Here is a 22,500-nt window from a genome sequence, read left to right as displayed (position 1 = left end):
AATAGACTCATGCCCATGCATCTTTTAGGTCTGCAGCTAAAGAAAGAACGGAATAGAAATGTTCACAGAGGACTTCAAAAGCAAAATGTGAATTATATCCAGGCGGCATAGTGGCTTAGTGGTTAGCACTGTGGCCTCACAGAAAGAATGTCACTGGTTCGAGTCGCAGCTGGGTTAGTTGTGTGGAGTTTGCATGTGCTCCTCGTGTTGGCGTGGGCTTCCTCTGGGTGCTCCGGTTTCCCTCACAGTCCAAACACATGCGCTATAGGGGAATTTAATCAACTGTAGAGCTGGAATCGGGGCATAAAAGTTTTCGACAGAATTCGGCCTGAGCCTGACAAACATGTTTTGACTGACAGCTTTTTTAAAGCACAAACCCGTTTACAGCCAGACATTATTCAAGTGCACATGCACACAGCTCTCCTGCCCTTTTTCAAGAATAAGCCGTTTATACACTGTAAAAAAAAAAATCTGTAATTTTACGTTTAAGAAACGGAATCTAACGGCTGTTAAATTACAGAAATATACCGTAAAATAGCGGATGTTTTATTCAGTGGCATACTGCAAAATGTGGAGGCCCCCCTGCTGGCATCACTGACGGGGCCCCCAAATGGGGGGTGGGGGGCACAAATTGAGGAGCGGGGAAGGGAGTGACAACGCGGGGAAGCCTTCACAAACTGAGGAGCGATCACAAACTTGGAGCAGGAAAGGGGGGCGGGGTGGAGCGACAACGCTGGGAAGGCTTCATAAACTGAGGAGCGATCACAAACTTGGAGCAGGAAAGGGGGGCGGGGTGGAGCGACAACGCTGGGAAGGCTTCATAAACTGAGGAGCGATCACAAACCGAAAGTGGCGAGAGCGTCAAAGTAGCCAGAAGTCATTCACTTTCAATGAGAACCGGCGGTGAGTAACAGCGCGGCGTGTCTTCTCCAATGTGGGCGTCGAGAAGGGTTGAAATCAAGTCAAGATTATGGTATGAGCTATGACACGGTTCAGCGGCAAGCAATCATAATGAAGTAGTCCACCGCTTGAGAGGAGTTCAGAGAACACAGACCTGTGAACTTTGGTTCCAAACCACAGTTGTTCCCAGGGGTTTGATTTATTGCGGTTGCCGGATTTTCAATTAATGAAAATCGCAACGACGCGGGACCCCCTAATCACGCGGGGCCTCCCCGCGGTGCATGCCCTGCTGGCCGGTCCGCTACAGAAATGTCCTTAAATTAAAATTTCTGGTAAATTTCTGTAATTCAACAGCTGTTATTTTACTGTAAATTTCTGTAATCTATTGGCTTTTATTTTACGTTGTTTTTTTTTTTAAATGAACCGCAAAGTTACAGATTTTTTTGTTACAGTGCAGGTGTATTGACATAATTTATTCATAACAAACGTATAGGCCACTTAGAAGTTGGAACAAAGAAATAAAATAGGTCCTCTGTAACATCGTAACATCTCAGCACTCTAAATAGGCCTAGGTACAAACACTTAGCCTTTAAATTGACCAACACACCAATTAAAATTAAGTATTTTCTAAATAATTAAATTAAAATATTTTTTTTAATATGATGGTTATTAAGCAAAAATGAAATTAAGATAAATGCTCTGCATAATTTGTTTCGCTACTTCTCTTAACAATCCCGCCTTAAGGCGACGGTAATGCTGAATAGTTAAAGAATATTGTCAACATTAGCCTATATCAGTGGTTCTCAAACTGTGGTACGTGTACTACTAGTGGTACATGGAGGAATTAAATATTTCAAGTACATGCTACACACATTTAAAAATTTATTAAAAATTATGTTTATAATATGCCATAAATTATATAAAGGGTATATTTCTGAGGTAATCTGCCACTTTTTTTTTTAACTGTGCAGAGATGTAGCTGCTTTACTGGGCCTTCTACACTATTGTATTTCAATACTGCTCATTTTGGTGGTACTTGGAGAGCAAATTTTTTTCTGAGGTGGTACTTGATGAAAAAAGTTTGAGAACCACCGGCCTATATTATACCGGTCAACCCTACCATTTTTCCCGGGATTCTCCTGTATTTTACAGCTCTTTCCAGCTATCATCCCGTAAAGGTAATTTTCTGTATTTTTATTGTATTTCCAGTCTTTCTCCAAAGGGTGGCAAGCCGCCCCTTGCACTTAAATGAGAGTGTATTCTGTGCTTTCACTTTGTTTAGGCATGAAAACACTTTGAAATAAACATAAAACGGCAGGATTCCCTTTCCTTTTTATTACAGGTGCCGTCTCCCCTTCATATGCAATTCTCAAAACATATACTTGTGCGTGAATTTTAGCATACGCGCTCCATAGTGATAAATAGATGCTGTTTCCCAAACGGATTCTGTACGCGATTTGAAGAAGAGTGAAAGTCTGGGTTTTGGGTGTGTGTTTAAACAGACATATACACATAATTAATAATCATAACATCTAAAGATGTCGATCTTGGTGTTTTTTTTTTTTTTTTTTTTTTTCCCAAACACAACTAATTTTGTCCTAAATGAGCATAAAAAGTTAGGAAAGCAGTCGAATGCTTTGATTATAATGTTATATGTGTGAATTTTTTAAGTGACACCTCTGTTATTTAATGTAGTCAAATGAAAAAAATCTAAATAGATGAGAGATTCATTGGTTGCTCTTTAATCAGAATGTGTGAGTGAAGAAACGGCTTATAAGATTTGATAACTTGATTCTATTTCATTATAATAGTTATTATTTTTAATAAGCTGAACTGTTTGCTAATGTATTTGCTGATGATGTATACTTTTCAGTTTTTATTCTGTAAATAGTATTAATAAAACATATTACTGATCATTTACATATTTATTTACAAAGAAACTGCTCCAAATGAGTAATTTGCATATTTATTAATTTTGTGATTATTTTAAGGGGGGGGGGGGGGGGGGGGTCTTTATTATTGTCACGATTACCAGCGATCGTCTTTCATAAGATCGCTGGATTTCACTAACTATAACCATGGACTACAAATCCGCCATTTCTGGACTACATTTTCATACATGCACTCCACTCACACTCAAACATGCTTCCTCATCTAGACTGATTACACTCACACCACCTGAGGATTGTCAGAGACTGATTGCACACACTATTTAAACTACACACTCATTCAATTTGCACAGTCTTGTGAACTGTAAGTGACATTACAAAGCGGGTTCCTTGACTTGTTCTCTCGTATTTAGATCTTAGCCTTGTTTATCCAGTTCTCCTGTTTAGCCACCTGCCTTCCGACCTCTCGCCTGTTGATTCGATTACGATTCTGGACTGCCTCTCAACACCTGTTTGCACCCGTATTGACCATTGCTTGCCTAACTTCGAATAAACCTGCATTTGGATCCAAATCTCTGTTGTTTGTGTCACTCCCCGTCACAACAATTATGGTTGGCATATCCCTTTTTTCACATCCAAATGTTGATGTATGGCCTATATTCTGACTACATTATGAATTTATGATTTAATTATTATGTAGTCATAATTGGAAAATACTTCACTCACCATGATCAGGCTTTGTAAACATTTTTTTTAATCCACTGTAGATGGCTTTAGTGCGGTCCTGTGATCACTCATGGTGCATCCAGCAGCACTGAACACCCTTTCACTGCTGCTGGCCAGGATGCCTACTGATCCGGCTAATGTTGCTAGTTTTGGGTAGGATGGTTTGTTCATCTTCCACCAGTTAAGAACATCCATTTCATTTTCAATGACAGCAGTTTCAGTGTAGCGAGTGACCTCATCATTTTCCCTGTCAGCTTGTTGTACATTTTCCCATTCTGCAAAATTAATTTTGCAGGGATAGGTTTTAATGTTGTAACAAATGATTTGATTACTTTCTCAAACTAATTGAAATGCATCCCATTTACCGCGTAAGCCAGAGCGCAAGCCCAAGCCCGGCCTCATTTAAAAATATAGAAATTAAGCCCGAACTCATTGGGTCCCATCGGGTTCCTTCGGGTTTCTTCTGGTTCCTTCTGGTTCCTTCTGGCTCGTTCGGGTTTCTTCTGGTTCCTTCGGGTTCCTTTAGGTTCCTTCTGGTTCCTTCTGGTTCCTTCGGGTTTCTTCGGGTTCAAGCTAAGATCTTCAGCCCTACCGTAGTGTACGAGTGTGTGCGTGTGTGAATGTGAGAGTGTTTTCCTGTATTAGGTTGTGGTTGAAAAGGTAATTCCACTGTGTAAAATATCTGTGGAGTTTGCATGTTCTCCCTGTGTTCGTTTCATACTCTATAGGTGAATTGAATAAACTAAATTGGTCGTAGTGTGTGTATGCAAGAGTGTATGGGTGTTTTCCTGTGTTGGGTTGCGGCTGGAAGGGCATCCGCTGTGTAAAACATATGCTGAATAAGTAGGCGGTTCATTCCGCAGTGGCGACCCCTGATTAATAAAGGGACTAATTCGAAAAGAAAAGTGTATAAGTGGATGAGTGTGTGTGTATGTGTGAGAATAAATGTGTATGGTTGTTTCCCAGTACTGGGTTGCAGCTGGAGGGGCATCCGCTGCCAAAATAGTTGTTGGTTCATTCCCCTGTCGGATAGAGACTCAGCTGAAGGAAAATTAATGAATTATATCCATTCTTCCATATAAAAATTTCAGATTTATTATAATCTCTTCATGTTTGCTGTTTGAACTGACGCCAAAATGCCTGATCATCAAACAAATTGTCTAATATGTATATAAATATCTACATATTAAATAGGCTAATCAACTGGCGAAATGCTAATCTGTAGTCCAAGTGGAGCAATGCAAATGAAAAAGACAGAGAAAAAGTCTCATTTCACATTGGGTTGTGTACTGTTATGAAACATGTAATTTAAAATGCATTAATGGTTTTAATAGCACGGCTGAAATGACATGAATGGAATTGCTCCTTAAAATATAACACCATACAATATATATCGTCGCCATGACAACTGAAAGAGTTTCATTGACGGTACACACTGCAGTTCAAATGTTAAAGTAAAATGCATACATTGTTAAAAGAAAAGAGCATGCAATTGTTGATATGTTTGTAAAAAGCATTTCAATATGCATTACAATATCTTTAGTTCTACTCAGGGATGGGCAGTATTTCTAATACATGCATTTAAAATACGTACTTCAAAGCAGTAGTTCTCAACTGGTTTGGCCACGGGACCCACATTTTCAGATGGTCATCAAGCCGCGACCCAAATTAGGAACTATAATATAATTTTAGGAATTATAATTAATATGTATTTATTTGTTAACATACACAAGTAGTGACAGATAACTCATAAGAAAATCACCAAGACTTGCAAATAAACAATATTTTACTGCTGTCGTTTACCAAAATGGATCAAATTATAGAAATATGACAAAGTAAAAACTTTAAATACTGTAAACAGTGGTTAGGGTAAGGAAAAGTTAAGTTACTATTAACTAAACTGAACTGTTAATAAAACTTTAACGCTGTTGAGCAAACAAACCAGCAATCTAAAGCAAAATGATTAAAATAATCATAACCATTTTTATAAAAATCACCAGTTATCTGCTCTTCTGCTATTGTGTGGGCTTTATTGGTCTTTGCTACACAGTAAGATGTGTGGGGTGCCTGTACTTGTTTTGAACAAAGATGTTCGGCACTTCTGTGATACCCTCAGCTCTTGGAGTTGTCTTTGAAAATAGTCTACAGGTTTGTCCTTGCAACTAGGATGTTTGGTTTCTAAATGTCGTTTTAATTTAGATTGTTTCGTGCTCACTTCATATGACACACTCAAGGTTTTAAGCCTTTTTGTCATCAATATATGTAAATCCACACTTTACATATTCGGGGTCGTACTTACGCTGAATTTTTGCATGTCAAACGATACGGTTGTCGCACGCGCATTTCAAAATAAAAGTCTGATATAAGCAAAATAAGTTAAAAATTAAAATTCTGATCACACACTCCGCGACCCACTGAAAATGTTCCCGCGACCCACTTTTGGGTCGCCACCCACCAGTTAAGGAACACTGCTTTTAAGTTATTTGTAGTTTGTTTTTGATAGAGTTTACGAACATGGCTTAATATTTTGTATCAAAATACTTTAGTGTCTTGCATTTTTGTATTTCTAAAATACTTTGCAAGAAGTCTACATGATGACGTTATAAAAATGCGCCCTCTGATTGATGCTTTCTCAGTTATTAGCCTAGGCTTGAGATTAATGATAACTAATTAAATTAATATGTAATGGCAGTATAGTGTACAATTTGCCATCACTGTCTTTGCTTCAGAAACAGGCATCCAAAATGGGATGGAATAAAATATCAGACCTTAAGAACAGGATGAGGAGCTTCAGAACATCCTCAGTGTCAGTCTCAGGGCTGCAGGTGGAAATGCAGAGGAACTTTAGAAATATTCATTAATTTTATTTTCGGCTTAGTCCCTTTTCTTTACAGTTTTTTTTTCCCTCTCCGCTGTCGCCACTGCCTCGCATGGTTCAGGATTGGTAGAGCTACGCATCGATGAATTGGCTCTTCAGTGTTTGAACTCTCAGTAATGATTAAATCACACTGAACTGAGCTAAACTGAACTAAACTGAACTTAAACACTAAAACCTGAACCACACTGTTCCAGTTACTGAACCACACTGTTCCAGCTACTATGACCATTTATGTGAAGCTGCTTTGACACAATCTACATTGTAAAAGCGCTATACAAATACAGCTGAATTGAATTGAAGTTCATCCAGAGATCATCTTCAAGACAAGACTTTATGTAGGAAATTTATACAAAATGCATACTAAAAAAAGTTTATGATTACCCATCAGTAATGGAAAGAGTACTGAATAATCATACCCAAGTAAAAGTAGCATTACTTGCCTAAAAATGTACTGTGAGTAAAAGTATCTGTTGTCAATAATACCCAAAGTATGAGTAAATAGTAGACCTTTCAAAAATACTCAAGAGTAGAGAGTAGTGTTACGCTGTGAAAAGCTGATGCGTTTACATGTCATTTGTGGATATGTGTAAACGTAACATTCTGTCGTGCAGTTAGGTTGTGATGTCAGGTGACCAAAATTCAACGTCCAGCCAGCATCAATGAACAACATTATTAGAGTCGAATGCTTTCATTATAATGTTATATGTGTGCGCATTTAAGTGACTCCTCTGTTATTTAATGTAATCAAATGAAAAAAAATCTAAATAGATGAGAGATTCATTGGTTGCTCTTTAATCAGAATGTGTCAGTCAGAATAATCAGAAATAATAAGTCATACAGTGAAGAAACGGCTTATAAGATTTGATAACTTGATTCCATTTCATTATAATAGTTATTAATTTTAACTGTTTGCTTATGTATTTGCTGATGATGTATACTTTTCATTTTTTATTTTGTAAATAGTATTAATAAATCATATTACTGATCATTTACCTATTTATTTACAACGAAACTGCTCTAAATGAGTAATTTGCATATTTAGTAATTTTGGGATTTTTTAAAGAGAGGCGTCCTTATTATTGTCACGATTATCGTCTTTCATAAGATCGCTGGATTTCACTAACTATAACCATGGACTACAAATCCGCCATTTCTGGACTACAGTTTCATACATGCACTCCAGTTATAACATCCCATTACGTTGATATTTGGTTGAGCTAAAAAGTGAGCCAACATCTTAAACCAACATCATATTGACATCAAATACTGACATTTTTTGTCAGTATTAATTGTCAGATATGGTGACCAAAATCCAACATCTGATAGACATCATAGTTGTAACGTCCACACAACATCAAGCTGTATTACTATCATTCATTCATTCATTTTCTTTTCGGCTTATTCCTTTTTGTAAATCCAAGGGTCGCCATAGTGGAATGAACCGCCATTTTATCCAGCACATGTTATTACACATTTTGTATTTTAAAAATACTGCAAAATACTTCACAAGGAAGCAATACATTTCTTCGCAAACCTTCTATTGACAGGCCTATTCAATCCATCCTCTTACCATTAAACTGACTTGGTGAAGTAAACGATTGACAGCAACAGCATTTCTCAGAGCAAGTTAACTGGGTCAGTTGGCGTTTCTGTATGGAGTTTGCATGTTCTTCCTTCATTCGCATGGGTTTCCTCCTAATGCTCCGGTTTCCCCCACAGTCCAAAGACATGCAGTACAGGTGAATTGGGTAGGCTAAATTGTCCGAAGTGTATGAGTGTGTGTGGATGTTTCCCAGGGATGGGTTGCGGCTGGAAGGGCATCCGCTGCATAAAACATGTGCTGGATAAGTTGGCAGTTCATTTCTTGTGGCGACCCCAGACTAATAAAGAGGCTAAGCCGAAAAGAAATGAATGAATAAATGTATGGAAGTTACAGGCTATTAAGGGAGGGAAGTGTTCATTTGGGGTGATGTTAACAACAGCATGTAAGAATAGTTTTAAATTGAATGTTGTAATTGATATTCCATGTAGAAAACCTAATAAAATAAATTTGAATAGAGTTATTTTTTCAGTGTACAGTGATTAATATAAATTTGTATTTATTTTCCCCCAATATTACAATCCTGTTTACTGACAATTGAATTTGCAACAAGTTGGACTTAAGCCACAGCCTTTGACATCCACAACAAAATACATAGCAAGAGTTTCCTCACTTTGCAATCACAATAACAGATGATGATTTGATGATCTTTTCCTCCTATCAGAGTGGATCTGTAATGTGTGTTTGTGTGTCTTTCTGTGTGTGTGGGGGGTGGGGGGGGGGTATGGAGGGTTGTCGTGACCTGTGAGCAGCTCTGCATCAGGAGTGTGTGGAGTTTGAGTCCTGATTAAAGAAGTGCGATTATTCAACAGCGGGGTGTAATGATTCGCTCATATTTCAGCCTCTTAAAGGAATGCTAATAAACTTGAATGTTTTGAATCCTAATATTGCTCTGTGTATATTAATGCTAATGTATTCCGAGAGCTGAGTAAGAAACATGAAAATCCGGATATTTCAGGTCCTCGTGCGAGTTCTCCAAGCGCGAGGGTAAAATAACACACTTTACTTTGATTTTGTTTACATGTACAATTAGATCAGGTTTACTTCTCGCTTCAGTCCAGCACTGGGCGAACGGAAGATCGATAATCAACACACACACACAGACACACACACACACACACACACACACACACATGAGCACGAGCACACTAGACTGAACAGGGCTGGAAATGAGAAGATTCAGGTCATGTGTTTCATGGACAGGTCATGGACAGACAGAGACAGAAAGACAGACAGACAGACAGACGAAGAGACAGACAGATGGACAGACAGAGAGAGAAAGATGGACCGACACATGGACAGACAGATGGGCAGACAGAGAAATGGACAGACAAACCGACAGAGAGATGAACAGACAGACAGACAGACGGACTGACGGACAGAGAGATGGACAGACAGACCGACAGACGGATGGACAGACAGACCAACAGACAGATTGACAGGGAGATGGACAGACAGATGGATGAATAGATAGACAGACGGATGGACAGACAGACAGACAGACGGACGGACAGACAGACAGACAGACAGACAGACAGACACAGAGAATTAGACAGACAGACGGACAGACCAAGGGATGGACAGACAAATGGGCAGACAGACCAACAGACTGATAGACAGAGGCACCGAGAGATGGACAGATAAACAGACAGACGGACAGACAAACAGACAGACAGACAGACGAACAAACAGGCGGACAGACAGACAGAAAGATGGACGGACAAGACAGGCAGACAAAGGGACGGACAGAGAGACAGACAGACAAGCATGGACAGAGAGACAGGCAGACAAAGGGACGGACAGAGGGACGGACAGACAGACAGACACAAAGGCAGACAGATAGATGGAGAGACAGACAGATGCACAGACAGACAGACAGAGACACACATACAGACAGACACAGAAACACACTTTCCTTGAGAGCCTGGTCTGACTGTTCCATTAATCTCCCGCCTGCCAGTCTGATCTAATTGTAAAGGCAGGAAAACACTGAGTAATTTAGCACTAGAAACGTGGGAACGGAAGGATTCTAGGAAATGGATATAAATGAGCGCCTGCGTCTCTGAGCGCTGGGCTGGAGATGCAGTGAGTGTTACATGTGTGTTAGTGTCGCTGTCAGAGCAGCAGGACAGCAAACAAACTCATACTGAGCATCTATTCATAATACAGCTATGATCAGTGTGTGGGGGGCAACATAATAAAAGTAACAAAATCAGACTTTTCCAAGTAATTAGTAAAGAAATGCCTTTTCAAAACACTGTAAAGTGCTAATATTATGAAATGTTATTACAGTTAAAAAAAAAAACAAAAAAAAAACAATATCTATTTTAATATACAGTCAGAATTTCCCAGTGATGGGTTGCAACTGGAAGGGCATCCGCTGCGTAAAAACTTGTTGGATTAAGTTGGTGGTTCATTCCGCTGTGGTGACCCCGGATTAATAAAGGGACTAAGCCGACAAAAAAATGAATGAATGAATTCAGAATTATTAGCCCCCCATTGATTTATTATGATTTTTTAAAATTTCCCAAATGATGTTTAACAGAGCAAGGAAATTTTCACAGTATGTCTGATAATATGTTTTCTTCTGGAGAAAGTCTTATTTGTTTTATTTTTGGCTAGAATAAAAAGCAGTTTTTAATCTTTTAAACACCATTTTAAGGTCGAAATTATTAGCCCCCTTAAGCTTTTTTTTTTTTCGATAGTTTAGAACAAAACATCATTATACAATAACTTGCCTAATTACCCTGACCTGCCTAGTTAACCTAATTAACCTAGTTAAGCCTTTAAATGTCATGTTAAGCTGTATAGAAGTGTCTTGAAAAATATCTAGTAAAATATTATTTACTGTCATCATGGCAAATATAAAATAAATTAGTTATTAGATATGAGTTATTAAAACTATTATGTGTAGAAATGTGTTGAAATAATCTGCTCTCCGTTAAACAGAAATTGGGCGGGGGGGGGGGGGGGGTAAACAGGGTGGCTAATAATTTTGGGCGCATAATATTTCTGACTTAAATTGTTTATATATATATATATATATATATATATATATATATATATATATATATATATATATATATATATATATATATATATATATATATATATATATATCCTTATATCTCCTTCGGGGCATAGATTCAATAAGGTACTGGAAATATTCCTCAGAGATTTTGCTCCATATTGACATGACAGCATCACGCAGTTGCTGCAGATTTGTCGGCTGCACATCCATGATGCAAATCTCCCGTTCCTCCACACCTAAAGGTGCTCTATTGGATTGAGACATGGTGACTGTGGAGGCCATTTGAGTACAGTGAACTCATTGTCATGTTCAAGAAACCGGTCTGAGATGATTTGAGCTTTATGACATGCTGCGTTATCCTGCTGAAAGTAGCCATCATAAGATGGAGACACTGTGGTCATAAAGGAATGGACATGATCAGAAACAATACCTATAGTTTCAAGTCCAGCTTGACAACCTTTTATCCCAGTTTATTCATCTTGTATATGAAAATGACTGAGGTAAAGTTGGTTTTATATCCGCACATTCATTCAGTGACAACTTGTGACATGCTCCCTATAGTGTTTACCATGATACTTTGAATATTCGGTCTGAAATCAGATGTAAACATGACTTCAAATCAACATTAGCACTGTTTATTTGACAGTGAGCAATGATTTACTTTGATAGCCATTGGCTGCCATAATAATTTGACTATTTAGAAATGGATAGGAATGCTTTTCTGAAAATATAGGCTATTATTAAGGAGAAAGTCTGAAAGTGTGAATATAAAATTATCTTTCCCTCAACTGTTTTAACAGACTTTACAGTCGAAATTAATTAAAACACAGTTTACAGTGTTGATCATTTCCATTTAAACTGTGAAAAACATGATAAACGATGTAAACTTATACAGAAAAGCATGCAACTTTCAGGTTAATAACAATAATTACAATACTTTTAGGAATGTTAATGCCTTATTTTGTAAAACTGCTCTGTATTTTAAAAGTAAATTACTGCAAATGCACAGTTTGTCCATGTGCAAGAACTAAGAATTTACTCAAATTTACAAATCTATGTGAAATAAAAAGTATTAATAAGTTATTTTTTGTCTACCTAGACTAATGTTGTACAAATACAGATATTATTAATTACAATAACCAAGATTAATAATAGTAATAAATAATAATAATGAAATAAATACAAATATAGAAATGAGCGTTGCATGCAAATACAAATATGTAAATATGTTTTCAGCAAATATAAAATATCATATACGTCTGCAAAACAAGGTATACTTAGTCGCACTGAAAAGCAGCATACAACAGCATTTAACTAAACAGTATTTAATCTAAATTAGGGGTGCACATTTTTTTTTTTATGACAGCCCAAAAACTTGATTGAGGGCTGTGGGCAGAAAGGATCCATGCTTTCATGTGGTTGACACCAAATTTGTCTTGACCGTATCTACATGCCTAAATCATTTCTGGAAGTTGAAGAGGTGTACCTAATAAAGTGGCCGGTTAATTATATATACACACCATGTCGGCATTTTTTTTTTTCAGAAAACATCTCTTTCTAAAGGTGTTGTTGACTTGAAATTTTCACCGGATGTTGATAACAACCAAAGAAATACATAAATGAAAAGGAAGCAAATCGAACTAGTTTACGAATTAAGTTATGCATAATAAAGTGAAATGATGCAAGGAAAAAGTCTTGAACACATGAAGAAAGGGAGGTGTAGTTCAGCAGTGAAAGCCCAGACAGCAGCTGAAATCTCTTAGTAGTTCTTCAGCAACCCTCTGCCCTTCCTCAGTGTAAACGAAAATCAGCTGCTTCAGTCAAACATCTACATTAGCAGGAGGATGCAGGAGGAAACCAGAGTGGACATTTCAGCATGACAAACACAGCAAAGGAGACTTTCAGATGCTTTCAGAGAAAGAAAACCAAGCTATAGAATGACTCAGCCAATCACTTGACCCGAATTCAATATTAAATACAAAATAAAGCTCAGATTTGATAGTCGAGACCCACAGAACCATCAAGATTTTGACACTCTGCTGAAAAACTCCCACTCGAGTAACACATGTGACTTCATTCTCCATTTGAGAGGTGTCTTTAAGCTGCCATGCATTGTGAGAACATTAAAAGCCTTAAAACAGCATCACGCGTTCAGCTGAACATCATCAACCTCTTTTAAGAGCATCACTTAATGGAAAGCAATTACAAGAAAGCGGTGGGGGATCCAGATCTGTAAATACTGTATGATGGTGACTAACACCATGAAAAAATATATATAAATCCCACTTGAAATGCATCCAGCGACGGCAGGCCTTTAAATGGAGAGCTGCAGGTCATCACACATCAACACAACATACATCACAACAATGCAAAGAGCAGACGCACATGTCTATTTGCAGTCCTTCAGGCGTCTACATCCATATGAAACTCCTCTAAGTGCACTAGCTGACAGCGTGCTGCATATGTAGACTGAAATCCGGCAGACGTGAGAGGAAGAATAATGCCGGCCTTCATAGATTATCAAACACGTGTGTTACAGACGATCATCGAGACGTCAGATGACGACAGTTCAGCACCAGCATCACTGCAGGAACGCCATTAAACACTCAACACAGCAAACACACTCACACACAGATGAAGGAGTTTTACTCGGTGGCAGCTTCCCCACACACACACACACCAAGGGCCTGTCTCCTGAAGCTGGATTAGCTGGGAAGTTTTTGAGGTAATGTTGGTTTTATATCCGCACATTTATTCAATGACCACTTGTGACATGCTCCCTATAGTGTTTACCATGATACTTTGAATACTCGGTCTGAAATCAGATGTAAACATGACTTCAAAACACTTTAGCACTGTTTATTGAGTGTGAGCAATGCGGTACTTTGATAGTCATTGGCTGATTTCACAATTTAGAAAGTGCAGTGAAGACTCTTCTGAGGATATAGGCTATTATTAAGGAGAACGTCTGAAAGTGTGAAGATAAAACCAACTATACCTCAATTGTTTCAGCAGAGCAGACTAACTGTTTGCAGTTTATTGGTAAAAACAACATATGATGGTCTTTTCTTGATAGGTAAGATGAATTGGACAGATATTGTTTTATAGGAGGTTTCCAAATCCAGCTCGACAGCCTTTTATAACAGTGATACAGCTTGTATATGAAAAGGATTGAGGTGAAGTTTTTTTTATTTTCACACATTCATTCAATGACAACTTGTGACACGCTCCCTATAGTGTTTACCATGATCAGGGGTGGACTGGCCATCTGGCAATTCTGGCAAATATCAGAAGGGCTGGACCATTTTTAAAATGTGGGCCGGTATGCTATTTTTTATTAACATTTTTTTTTATAATTATTGCTTTTACATTCTGGCAGTTTTTGTTTCTTGTAAGATGTGAATATTATGATGATGATGATGATGATAATGATGATGATAATAGTAATAATAATGAATGTTAAGCATTGGCAAAATCGGCAATGGCTAGCTGGTTTAGAGATAGGCCGACCCAATCAGAGGTTACACGTACATAATCAAAATATGGCAAGAATGTCAAACAAACTGTAGGTGCAACACAAGCTAATTGTCAGAGATGGACCCTAAAGGCAGTGTTAAAAAGCTCAGAAAAACTTAAAAATTGCTCTAAAAATCAGACATTGCCAAATGCATAAAGTTAACTGAAATAGTCTCAAAAGGGGGCAGCACAATGGGTAGCGCTGTTGCCTCACAGCAAAAAGGTCAAAGGTTCGAGCTTCGGCAGGGTCAGTTGTTGTTTCTGTGTGGAGTTTGCATGTTCGCATGGGTTTCCTCCCGGTTTCCCTCACAAGTCCAAACACAAAATAAATATCTATTAAATATCTATTACATATGGTACTGCTCATATTATTTCACCATCTGTACACCAATAAAAGTAGTGAATGTGCGTGTCCGAGGGTGGGGGTGTGTCGGTGTGATAATGTGGGCTGGTGTGGCTACAGTGCCAGGGCTGATTTTTTGTCACAGTCCGCCACTGACCATGATACTTTGAATACTCGGTCTGAAATCAGATATAAACATGACTTCAAATCAACATTAGCACTGTTTATTTGACTGTGAGCAATGCTGTACTTCAATAGGTCATTGGCTGCTAACATGATCACTATTTAGAAATGGCAAAGAATACTTTTCTAAAAAAATATAGGCTATTATTAAGGAGAAAGTTTTAATACAAAACCAAATTTGCCTCAATTGTTTCAGCAGAGCAGACTATAATTGTTTACAGTTTATTAGTAAAAACATATATGGTGGTCTTGTCTTAATAGTGAAGATGAATTGGACTGAGATTGATTATAAGAGGTTTACAAAACCAGCTCAACAGCCTTTTATCCCAATGACTTGGATTGAAGTAAAGTGGGTTTAATATTCGCACATTCATTTAATAACAACTTCCGACATGCTCCCTATAGTGTTTACCATGATACTTTGAATAATTAGTCTGAAATCAGATGTAAACATGACTTCAAAACAACATTAGCACTGTTTATTTGACTGTGAGCAATGTTGTACTTTGATAGTCGTTGGCTGCCATAATGTTTTGACTATTTAGGATTTGCAAAGAATAATTTTCTGAAAATATAGATTATTATTGAGAAAGTCTGAATATAAAACCAACTTTACCTCAATTGTTTCAGCACAGCAGATTAATTGTTTGCAGTTTATTGGTAAAACAATATATGGTGGTCTTTTTTAATAGGGAAGATGAACTGGACTGAGATTGTCTTATAAGAGGTTTTCAAATCCAGCTCGACAGCCTTTTATCCCAGTGATACAGCTTGTGTTTATATAATGGATTGAGGTAAAGTTGGTTTTATATTTGCATATTCGTTCAGTAACAACCTGTGACACACTCCCTATAGTGTTTACCATGATACTTTAAATATTCATTCTGAAATCAGATGTAAACATGACTTCAAAACAACATTAGCACTGTTTATTTGACCGTGAACAATGCTGTACTATGATAGTCGTTGGCTGCTAATATGTTTTGACTATTTAGGATTTGTTGTGAATTCTCTTCTGGGAATATAGGCCATTATTAAGGATAAAGTCTGAATGTGTGAATAAAAAATAATCTTTACCTCAACTGATAATTTCCATTTAAACTGTGAAAAACATGATAAATGATGTAAACTTACACAGAAAATCATGCAACTTTCAGGTTAATAACAATAATTACAATCCTTTTATGACTGCAATGCCTTATTTTGTAAAACTTCTCTGTGCATTTGCAGTAATTTACTTTCAAAATACAGTTTGTCCATGTGCAAGAACCAAGCATTTACTGATATTTACAAATCTATGTGAAATAAAAAAGTATTTAGAAGTTATTTTCTGTCTACCTAGAATAATGTTGTACAAATACAGATATATGTATATGTGTGTGTGTGTGTGTGTGTGTGTGTGTGTATAATATATATATATATATATATATATATATATATATATATATATATATATATATATATATATATATATATAGATATATATATAGATATAGATATAGAAATGAACATTGTATACAAACAGAAATATGTAAATATGTTTTCAGCAAATGTAAACTATCAAATACTTCTGCAAAACAAGGTATATTTTACTTAGTCACACTAAAAAGCAGCATTCAACCACATTTAACTAAACAGCAATCAATCTAAATTAGGGGTGCACAACATTTTTCTTATGACGGCCCAAAAACCAAACTTGATTTGGGGCTGTGGGTCGAAGGTAAATATATCAAACTGTATCACATCAAAGTTTCAGTGCGTAATCTCCTCATTTATTTCCTAATATTTCCAAATAACCTGAAAACATAGCTTTTAATTTTATTAACTAGCAAAGTACAGTTAAAAACAATGTATAGTGAATTTAATAAACTAACAAACAATCTCATTAATAAAACGGAGTTCAATGCTTTATACATTAAGCTGCGCCTGTCTTTGTCTTGATCTGATCAGTGGTGTTTTGTGTCTGGTGACAGTATTTATGATTTACAAACAAAATAAAATACTAAACAAACAAACAAACAAAAGGTTATATTAAATTCAAAATGGCAATCTTGGTCAAAGACTTTTGCCCCAATCACCTCCCCAACATTCTCCCTCTCTTCTTAAATGGCATGGTGGTCCAAATCAGTGGTTAGAATGGGCCTAGTTTGGGCATCTCTGTTATAAATAAATCCACCATTCTTCATCTGAACTGATGAATGATCCACAATTGCACAGTGGAGACAATACATTTGCATAATAAATACAAAACAGAGATCAGAATCTGCCATCTCTAAATCTGACAACAATTTTAGCAACATTTGTTCAAGTCCAGATTATGAGCAAACAAACACTGCGTTCAAAGCTGATTCATTTCTCATCAAGCAGGAAAAAAACAGCTTAAGGTAAAATAAAGTAAGTGGAACTCACCTGCTATTAGACATGGCTCTTCCGACGCCTTGGGTGATGTCACTTCCTGTGAAACGTGTCATTTAAAGTGACAGCTCTCTTATACTGTGACTGTGTCTGAATACAATTTCCCTGTGCATCATCAAAATATGCCATAGATTGATTAAAGCGATCTAATGTATTTTTTAAACTTAATGAAAAGTCATTTATCATTTGAAGTGATTATGAAAAGGAGAGCAAGCAGATCGGTTGAAGATTTTTGAAACTAAAATTATAAGAACTGTGATTCAGTCTAGGAAAAGTTTGTTTATTTATTATTTTCTTTAATCATTTATTTATTCATTCGTTCAATTATTTACGTATTATTTAATTTAATTATTTTTTTCATTTATTCATTCATTCTTTAAATTATCTATTATTTTTTTATTATTTATTCATTCAGTTGTTCAATCAGTTATTTATTTATTTATTATGTTTTTATTTATTTATTTATTCATTCAGTCAGTCATTAAATGGCTGCCGTCGCGTCATCCAGGTGGATGCTGCACACTGGTGGTGGATGAGGAGATTCCCCCCATTGTGTGTAAAGCGCTTTGAGTGCCCAGAAAAGCGCTATATAAATGTAAGGAATTATTATTATTATTATTATTAATTTATTCATTCATTCAATATATTTATTAATTTATTTTAGTCAAGGAAAATAATTACTTTTTGTTTATTTTATTTATCTGAATTATTTATTTATTCATTTATTTAATCAATTATTTATTTAATTATCTATTTACTATAATTATTTATCCTTTCACTCATTTAATGTTTTTTATCTATTTACTATGATTATTTATTCATTCATTCAATTATTTTTTCATTTATTGTTTTTTTTATTTTTTTTAATAATTATTTTAATTATTTAATCACTTATTTAATTAACACCTCATAATTTAATAAATTATTTATTTAATCAATCATTTAATTGTTTGTTTATTTATTAAATTATTAATTTGTAAAAAAGCTATATTATTTATTTATTCATTCATTCATTTATTCATTCATTCAGTCAATCATTTATTTTTTCATTTTATTATTTTAATTATTTACTCATTCATTTATTTAATTATTTTAATTGTTTGTTCATTCATTCATTCATTCAATTATTTATTTATTCATTCATTTATTTTTTATTTATTTAATTATGTTTTTAATCATTCATTTTGTTATTTTTATTAATTCAATTATTTATTAGATTTTTTAAAATCATTTAGTTATTTATTTCTTTATTCAATTATTCATTTTATTTATTAATTTATTCATTCAGTCAGTCACTTATTTTTGCAATTACTTATTTCTAATAAATTTTTGTTATTTATTCATTGGTTCAATGTTTCATTCATTCATACATTCATTCATTCATTTATTCATTCATTCATTCAATCAATTTTGGTTTGATTTATCTAAATTATTTATGTCAACCCATATTAATAAATTATAGAAATGTATTGTTTATACCTGCAACAAAAAGAGACAGCAGATGTTGGAGAGACACACACATATTATAGGAAGTCAGAAGGGGAGGACTGGGTCCTGACTAATGCCAAGAAGCCTATATTAATCATATAGCTCTTTTATAAATTTTCTATCAAATGAGGTAAAATTGGTCTTACTGTGGCTCAGTGGTTAGTACTGTGGCCTCAAAGCAAGAAGGGTGCAAGTTTTAAGTCCCAACAGGGTCAAATGGCATTTCTGTGTGGAGTTTGCATATTCTCCCCATATTGGTGTGGGTTTCCTTTGGGTTTCCACCACAAGTCTAATCACATGCACTATAGGCAAATTGAGGAAACTAAATTGGCCATGTGTGTGTGTGTGTGTGTATGTGAATGAGTGTTTCCTAATTCTGGGCTGCAGCTGGAAGGGCATCCACTGTAAAAAAATATGCTTAATTAATTGGTGGTTCATTCCGCTGTGGTGACCTCTGAAATAGAGACTAAGCCTAAGGAAAATAAATGAATGTTGTATATCTGTCTATAGCCATTAAGATTTTAACATTATTACTTCTTTTAAAAATTGGGGTCCCCCATGAATAGTGGAACCCTCAGTCCGTACTGCACATGCAAATATTAAAAGCTAATCAAAAATATAGCTCATTGACTGAACTTGATTATAATTGGTGAATTTATTTGTATTTAATTTCACATTAAAAAGATAAAAGTTCCACTTTAAATATAATTACCGATTATTTACAAAACATAAACAAATAAATGTAGGACCCCAACTGACTGTCCGCCCCTGGAAGTCAGAAATATCCAAGAATTGTAAGTCAAACTTAGCTGAATCCTGTATGTGATCCCACAACAGTGATTGATTTTCTTTAATGAGCAGATCACAGCAGCTGCTTCTTTAAGATGATCATCTCACACACATTGCGTATACTCACAAATCTTTACCTTCTCTGAGCTCTTCAGTCTTCAAGTCTCCACTAACGATATTAATGATCTGACTTGATGATGGTGTGTTGAAGATGGAGACTGAAACTGAAACTGAGACTGAAAACTACGCACAATCATAATCTTTAATGTGCCTTACATAGTTTTAACAAATACTTACAAGGCTTAAGCTGCGTCCCAAATGGCACACTATACACTATGCACTCATGCACTATGTACTTATGCACTTACACACTCAACAGGAAAGTATATGTATGTAGTGTCGTCCCTAATGGCACACTAATGTTTTTTTACTAAGCGGAAATTCAAACCGTTTCCCTGATGACATTTGACTGTTGCCAAATCATTGAAATAAATGACCAAACTATGAAATAAAACCTGCCGTGAGTATTGCCGCATTCACCATCGGTAGGCGCTATAATCACTCTCGTAGGAGAATTTTGCTTTCACCATCCAAAATAAATAAAAGTTATTCAACATGTGCGTCCGATAGCTTCGCCCCTTCCGCTACGTAAGCAAACCTGCGGTCGTTGAGTGCGTGAAGAATCCATCATTCCACACTTCATTTTAGCGGCTGAATGAGTGCATCATCCGGGTAATTGAAGTGCACTTATTATTTTTAGTGTTTTCAGTGTGAACGCACTACTTACACTATTTATACTACAAAATGGCGTAGAATAGTGCATAAGTATGCCATTTGGGACGCAGCTTTTGTCTCTATTTTTGAGGTCACCGCAGTGGTATGAACCTTCCAACTGCAACCTAGTACTGGGAAACACCCATACACACTCATTCACTCACACACACACACAGACAGGCTGCGTCCGAAACTGCCTACTACTCAGCAGGTACTGTATTTGAATTTAAATGTACTACTCGGCTGTTAGAAAAGTGCGTTCTATAGTGTGAATGTGAAAAGTATGAATGGAATTCGATGTACTACAGCCGCCATTTTGTCATGGTCACGTGACCTACCTGCGTCAGTTGCATTGCTTCTCTCCCATTCATGAATTCTCTCATGGGGCATAATGGGATAGCGCTGCGTGCATGGGGTGCGCACTTCAAAATCTTGCTAGAAGTAGTAAGTCATTCGGGTACTTCTCGCATACTGGTGAATTCGGACGTACTACTCGGCTCGCATACTGATTTTAGAGTACTATATAGTACGGACGTATATGGTTTCGGACGCAGCAATATACTCAGGGCCGGCGCGTCCATAGAGGCGACCTAGGCGGCAGAATAGAGAGGCCGGCATCCCTGAAACTACCCTTGCCACCTGCGGCCACAGTTATATCTGCGTCTGGTGCAGCAGAATAGAGAGGGCGGTGTCCCCTAAACTACCCTCGCCACCAGCGCCTCGGGCGGCATCCCCTAAACTACCCTCGCCCTCAGTTATATCCACGTCTAGTGCGGCAGAATAGAGAGGGCGGCGTCCCTGAAACTACCCTTGCCACCTGCGCCCACAGTTATATCCACGTCTAGTGCGGCAGAATAGAGAGGGCGGCGTCCCTGAAACTACCCTTGCCACCTGCGCCCACAGTTATATCTGCGTCTGGTGCGGCAGAATAGAGAGGGCACCGTCCCCTAAACCACCCTCGCCACCTGCGCCCACAGTTATATCCACGTCTAGTGCGGCAGAATAAAGAGGGCGGCATCCCCTAAACTACCCTTGCCATCCGCGCCCTCAGTTATATCCACGTCTAGTACGGCAGAATAGAACCCCTACTCTTTTTGAAGAACACATCCTGGGATTTTTAACGACCACAGAGAGTCGGGACCTCGGTTTAATCTCTCATCCTAAAGACGGGACAAGTAGTGACAATTTCAGAACTTGTCTGAGCTTATTTAGGTAAATTGACATGCATACATAAAGCGTATTGCAAATATAAACACTCCTTTATAAGGCTGTTAAACAAACAAATGGTAGAACACGATGACATCATTCATTCATTCATTTTCTTGTCGGCTTAGTCCCTTTATTAATCCGGGGTTGCCACAGCGGAATGAACCACCAACTTATCCAGCACATTTTTACGCAGCGGATACCCTTCCAGCTGCAACCCATCTCTGGGAGACATCCACACACACACTCATACACTATGGACAATTTAGCCTACCCAAGTCACCTGTACTGCATGTCTTTTCAGGCATTTGTCGGCGATTTCTCAAAACCTGTCGGCGAGCCAAAATCGGGGCTAAAATCACGCAGTCTGAACTAGGCATAAGGGGGAAACCGGAGCACCCGGAGGAAACCCATGCAAACGCAGCGAGAACATGCAAACTCCACACAGAAACATCAACTGAGCCGAGGATTGAACCAGCAACCCAGCGACCTTCTGAGGCTTCAACACTACCTACTGCGCCACTGCTTCGCCCACTATGACGTCAGTAATATGTAAATGAATGTATGACGTAATTTAGCGACTTTTAGGCCATAGCTTAGCACCTTTTCGTTGAAAATAGTTTGCAATAGTGCACGGGGAGAACATGCAAACTCCACACAGACATGCCAACTGGCCCAGCCGGGACTCGAACCAGAACTCTTATACATTTCATATTAATTTAAAACTCTTTATTCATCCATCTACATTACTAGTTTCATCAA

General features: G+C 37.0%; 2 protein-coding genes across 2 annotated transcripts in view; both read right to left on the bottom strand.

The window, feature by feature from the left end:
• LOC147840937 (uncharacterized) overlaps positions 1 to 17,519 on the bottom strand; it is a 299,478-nt gene extending 281,959 nt beyond the window's left edge. Inside the window, exon 1 of the mRNA XM_087282124.1 lies at positions 17,476 to 17,519. Coding sequence (XP_087138250.1) covers positions 17,476 to 17,489 — 14 coding nt within the window. The 5' untranslated portion in view covers positions 17,490 to 17,519. The remainder of the gene's footprint in view (positions 1 to 17,475) is intronic.
• Positions 1 to 22,500, bottom strand: part of nsd1a (nuclear receptor binding SET domain protein 1a) — a 1,446,438-nt gene that overhangs the window by 374,236 nt on the left and 1,049,702 nt on the right. The gene's annotated exons all lie outside the window — the stretch shown is intronic.

Source organism: Danio rerio, chromosome 14 (genome assembly GCF_052040795.2).
Source record: "Danio rerio strain M-AB ecotype USA chromosome 14, GRCz13ab, whole genome shotgun sequence".
Lineage (NCBI taxonomy): Eukaryota > Metazoa > Chordata > Actinopteri > Cypriniformes > Danionidae > Danio > Danio rerio.
This window is presented reverse-complemented; position numbering and strand designations above follow the sequence as displayed.